The sequence below is a fragment of the Neoarius graeffei genome, chromosome 10, assembly GCF_027579695.1.
Source record: "Neoarius graeffei isolate fNeoGra1 chromosome 10, fNeoGra1.pri, whole genome shotgun sequence".
Classification (NCBI taxonomy): Eukaryota; Metazoa; Chordata; class Actinopteri; order Siluriformes; family Ariidae; genus Neoarius; species Neoarius graeffei.
In genome coordinates this window covers 86,380,409-86,386,408 of record NC_083578.1, presented here as the reverse complement: position 1 = coordinate 86,386,408, position 6,000 = coordinate 86,380,409, and the positions used below count along the sequence as shown (strand labels likewise).

General features: G+C 43.6%; 1 protein-coding gene across 1 annotated transcript in view; it reads left to right on the top strand.

Annotated features, from left to right (window-relative positions):
• haus5 (HAUS augmin-like complex, subunit 5) overlaps positions 1-6,000 on the top strand; it is a 49,085-nt gene that overhangs the window by 14,379 nt on the left and 28,706 nt on the right. Inside the window, exons 8-9 of the mRNA XM_060932495.1 lie at positions 2,661-2,746; positions 2,846-2,900. Coding sequence (XP_060788478.1) covers positions 2,661-2,746; positions 2,846-2,900 — 141 coding nt within the window. The remainder of the gene's footprint in view (positions 1-2,660; positions 2,747-2,845; positions 2,901-6,000) is intronic.

Below are 6,000 nucleotides of genomic sequence, written 5' to 3'. Positions count from 1 at the left end.
CTATTGCGTAAGGAATAAAATACAACCCCGATTCCAAAAAAGTTGGGACAAAGTACAAATTGTAAATAAAAACGGAATGCAGTAATTTACAAATCTCAAAAACTGATATTGTATTCACAACAGAACATAGACAACATATCAAATGTCGAAAGTGAGACATTTTGAAATTTCATGCCAAATATTGGCTCATTTGAAATTTCATGACAGCAACACATCTCAAAGTTGGGACAGGGGCAATAAGAGGCTGGAAAAGTTAAAGGGACAAAAAAGGAACAGCTGGAGGACCAAATTGCAACTCATTAGGTCAATTGGCAATAGGTCATTAACATGACTGGGTATAAAAAGAGCATCTTGGAGTGGCAGCGGCTCTCAGAAGTAAAGATGGGAAGAGGATCACCAATCCCCCTAATTCTGCGCCGACAAATAGTGGAGCAATATCAGAAAGGAGTTCGACAGTGTAAAATTGCAGAGTTTGAACATATAATCATCTACAGTGCATAATATCATCAAAAGATTCAGAGAATCTGGAAGAATCTCTGTGCGTAAGGGTCAAGGCTGGAAGAACCATACTGGGTGCCCATGATCTTCGGGCCCTTAGACGGCACTGCATCACATACAGGCATGCTTCTGTATTGGAAATCACAAAATGGGCTCAGGAATATTTCCAGAGAACATTATCTATGAACACAATTCACCGTGCCATCCGCCGTTGCCAGCTAAAACTCTATAGTTCAAAGAAGAAGCCGTATCTAAACATGATCCAGAAGCGCAGACGTTTTCTCTGGGCCAAGGCTCATTTAAAATGGACTGTGGCAAAGTGGAAAACTGTTCTGTGGTCAGACGAATCAAAATTTGAAGTTCTTTATGGAAATCAGGGACGCCGTGTCATTCGGACTAAAGAGGAGAAGGACGACCCAAGTTGTCATCAGCGCTCAGTTCAGAAGCCTGCATCTCTGATGGTATGGGGTTGCATTAGTGCGTGTGGCATGGGCAGCTTACACATCTGGAAAGACACCATCAATGCTGAAAGGTATATCCAGGTTCTACAGCAACATATGCTCCCATCCAGACGACGTCTCTTTCAGGGAAGACCTTGCATTTTCCAACATGACAATGCCAAACCACATACTGCATCAATTACAGCATCATGGCTGCGTAGAAGAAGGGTCCGGGTACTGAACTGGCCAGCCTGCAGTCCAGATCTTTCACCCATAGAAAACATTTGGCGCATCATAAAACGGAAGATACAACAAAAAAGACCTAAGACAGTTGAGCAACTAGAATCCTACATTAGACAAGAATGGGTTAACATTCCTATCCCTAAACTTGAGCAACTTGTCTCCTCAGTCCCCAGACGTTTACAGACTGTTGTAAAGAGAGAAGGGGATGTCTCACAGTGGGAAACATGGCCTTGTCCCAACTTTTTTGAGATGTGTTGTTGTCATGAAATTTAAAATCACCTAATTTTTCTCTTAAAATGATACATTTTCTCAGTTTAAACATTTGATATGTCACCTATGTTCTATTCTGAATAAAATATGGAATTTTGAAACTTCCACATCATTGCATTCCGTTTTTATTTACAATTTGTACTTTGTCCCAACTTTTTTGGAATCGGGGTTGTACTTCGTCTCGTGCTTGACCTTGTCACGGACATTCACTTCACCTTCAGTCAATAATTGTGAAAGGTTCTGAGTGCAAAGTTGAATTCTGGGTAAAATGCTCTATTTCTGTTGGAGTTTCGAGATGTGAGATGTTTCGCTGCGCCACACACACACACTGTGTGTGTATCCTGCGTGTAAACGTTTTGACGAGATAAAAAGCGTCCTGCGTTTTACGATTCCGGAGATCGCTGAAGCAAATGAGCAACAATGTCACGTGACCACCGTGGGGCGTGTCTGTTTGAGCTACTTTTAACCACAACAAGTCGGCGTGGGTGAACATGGCGGACTCGGCTCACCCTCCAGCGGAAAAGAAAAGGAAAGCCTGCCTAGTGAGTGCAGCTGCAAGATAGAGCAAGGTTAGATGACGTGTTATTTTTCTGAACAGATAACTAAATCATTCTAGCTAGCGCTTAGCTATCTTAGCCTTAGAGCGCATGGGCTCGACTCCACAGTAGCGAGTATGGAGTCATACACCTAATGTTTTCATCTTACAGAGAAAGAAACGAGAACACAAAAGCAGGAACAGAGAAAAGATATATAAATATTCGTATTTTGTTTCACGGATCTATTCGCGAACATCAACCATAAATTATACAAATCCCTGCGACTCAAAACTCTCAGAGGTCGATGCAGAGTCACGATGTTTTCCGCAAGTCGCCATCTTGGTGTGACGCAGTTCCATAGTTATGCTAATTAGTTAAAGCTCCTCCCTCGTGTTCAGCTGTTTCCGTAGGACCGTACTGTTTACCTCGAGAGGGAGGAGAAAAGCGGCCCTCGGGACATCAAAATGATCACATCTCGTTCGTCCACATGATATTGTTCTTGCGAGATGGAGGAAAACGCCGTGCACAATTTAAAAAAAAAAAAAAAAAAGTAAACATTTCAGATGAATTTGCAGTCAGTAGCTTTAAATAACAGAACATCCCGGAGTGATTTGTTAGATTAAAACGCGTTGGTTGTTTTCTGGGTTTTCAGTTCTGTCTTGTCGCTCTTTAGAGGAACGTTCGGGATCTCTGCAGGGAGCGAATCCTCTTCTTCCAGTCTCTTCAGGACAGCATGCTGAAGAAGTCCATGTCTTCAGAGTAAGAACGTTACGCAGGAACTGTTTCACCCCCTTTTTTTTTTTAAGATTGTTTTTCTATTTTTAGTATCTTTTGATTTGATTATTTAATTCTCTTCAGATTTACTCCTGATCAGAGGAATGCAGCTCATCAGCACTGGCTGAGTGCCGTAGAGGTGAGACACAGGACGCACTGTTAAAGGAACTCAAGAGGATTCGAGAGACTTAACATTGAGTTAAAATATATTTTTATCGGCCCGTTCTATAATCGCGGGTACATTTCAAGTGTTGATTCTGTGAGTCAGGCGGCACGGTGGTGTAGTGGTTAGCGCTGTCGCCTCACAGCAAGAAGGTCCTGGGTTCGAGCCCCGGGGCCGGCGAGGGCCTTTCTGTGTGGAGTTTGCATGTTCTCCCCCGTGTCCGCGTGGGTTTCCTCCGGGTGCTCCGGTTTCCCCCACAGTCCAAAGACATGCAGGTTAGGTTAACTGGTGACTCTAAATTGAGCGTAGGTGTGAATGTGAGTGTGAATGGTTGTCTGTGTCTATGTGTCAGCCCTGTGATGACCTGGCGACTTGTCCAGGGTGTACCCCGCCTTTCGCCCGTAGTCAGCTGGGATAGGCTCCAGCTTGCCTGCGACCCTATAGAAGGATAAAGCGGCTAGAGATAATGTGATGTGATGTGATTCTGTGAGTCGTCGTCAACTCTGTTGCCGTTAAACCGGGCAGTCGGTTAACAGAATCGATGATAACAGAGTTGACACGTTTCCACCATTTTGTGTCTCAACTCCGCACGTTAACCTCAAACTAGCTACCCGCACGGCAGGTCTAAAAACAGAATTTTATGGATTTTCATCGTATTATTGTTTTTAAAAAACGCGTGAGAGATTCACTCCGATATCACAGTAACAGATTTGACGAATCATTAATCTACTGTTGGTGTAAAATCCTCAACCGCCTTTCTGAAGTTTCCCGCCAAAGGAAGTGACATCATTCGGTGCAGGTGTCAAGCGTATTATTAAGTCTTTGTGGATTTTACGTGGTTTTATAACGCATGGATTAAAGTTTTCCGTTGCTACGACGGATTTCCGTCAACTGGGAGCGCTAAAGATCAATAATGAGAGTGATGCAGATCCGAGGAAAAAAAGGGGGGGGTGGCTCATAGGTCTGACACCGATGTGATTTAGAACTTCACCAAGCTGCTGTGATTGCCTGTTGTTGAACCCTTTCTTGTGCTATGTTTGAGTATATGTAAAGGAATAAGTTGTTGCGCTAGATAGGCCTAAATAAATAAATACAGCCTACACTACTGTCTAGTCCCGGGAAGGCTCGGCGTAGGCAGCGAGCCGCGGTGCTCGGCTTGAGTTTCGTTTCTATCGGCGGCTCCAGCCCGACTTTGGACGCTCGTAACTCGGCCAGGGGCGGTCCCAGCCTCTCCAAACTTGGCAGCCAGCGACCTCTGCCCTCTCCCCAACGAACCAGTGCTGCCAGGGTGGGCCAGCCCCACGCCTCGGGACGCGATTCACCCTGAGGAGAGCCGCGGCGCTCCGCATCAGTTTCCTTTTAACGGCGGCTGCACTGATGAAACAATTTGGCTGTCCTACTACTAGGCAACTACTTGCCTACTACTAATACTAGGCCTATTGTAGTAATAATAATAATAATATTTGCTGATCAGGTGAAAAATCTAAACAGCCCTGTTGAAGCCGCAGCAAGATCTATGCTATTAAGCCTTTTGTAGGTTAAACAGGCTTCGGCAGACAACGTTCTGGAAAGGCTGTGTTTTTCTTTGGTTTGATTAGCCTACGATTTAATCTTTAAATATTATGGTTTCAGCAGTTCGCTTAAACATTGGAGGCTGCAGAGTCGGGCTGCAAGATTTCCCGACACTTGTTTAAGATGCCAAACTTCACAGTAAGGAGAAAATAATTCCACAGTATTTAGTGCCTCGTCAGTCTCAAAAATTAATAGTGAAGGACCAACGCGAATTAAGTCCCAAAAAAACCATCTCGTAGGCCTATATTTTACATTTTCAAAAAAGTCCGGAATTGGAAGTCGGTCAGTGGAGTGTAATGAAGTGTCTCATTCACTCAGCACAAAAGGTCGGAAAACAGTGGAGAAAACAGCGATTGCTTTTAAATAGGCTACTAATGGTTTACATTAGTAATTTAATGTACGTGACAAATACATTGATTAAATAGATAAAGAAGCGAATACTCCAAAGCTCAAAATTCAGGAAAGTGGCTCCGGTGTCGCAAGTGCACAAGAACAGTTATTTGAAAGTTAACCTAATGAATGTGTGCGTGCGCGTGCGATTTCATGAAGAACCGGGACAATTGGCATTTGGTGAAAGATTCACACCTATGACTCATTATATTCGCGTGCGCCCTCTCGCCCACTGTTGCTTCGTTTTCCCGATTTACACGCGTGTCTGAAGATGGAGTTTTCAGAAATCTCCACTCTGCCCAGAGTTTGCAAAAGTAGCTGTTTTCAGTGACTGAAACCTCCGTATAGGTGTGAATCAGAGGTGCAACCGAATAAATAAATATGCGTCTTTTTTATCCGGCTACATGTTGGCTATCACTGCGCAAAGCCTCTAATGTTGAAATGGTAGTAATATTTGTTAAAATAATAGTAGGCTAATTTCCACATTAATCGGTAAAATGGCCCAAGGGATGTGATGGGGGGATGGGCGTTTTATAAGGGGGATGATTTGAGATTTTTATTTCAGAAGGGGGATGCCTCCCCCCACATCCCCCCCTCAACTCGAGTACTGCGTATAAGGCCATATTTCACCGGACATAGGCTCTTCGATTTCCATCACTAGAGCGCGTCAAATTACTTTCGGTTTTGCCAGCATGGACGCGCTTCTTTTAAATGAAGGCACAGATGTGTCAGACATCGACAAAACGGTAAAGAATAAGTGGAGGTGGGCTTGGCGAAATGAAATGGGCGATAATGGCAAGCTCCTGCTGCTGTGCCAAGGAAAAAGAAACAAAAACAGGCATCAGGTGTTGCCAAACTAGATGCCTTTGGCTTCACTGCGAAGAAGCAGAAAAAGTGAACTTTCACTTTACTTTTCTTGTTTCCTGGCTTTATTTCAACAGATTTTCCTATTTTTCTTTCTGTTCCACTCTTTTGAAAGCATGGTTCAAGTTTGACTGCACTTGCACTTTTCTCTGAACCACTGTTGTGCATTACTAAAGTATTGTTGAAATAAATTTGCACTTTGCGCTGAAAACTTGATGTTTCATCATGAATAGCCAGTAATGACAATGGT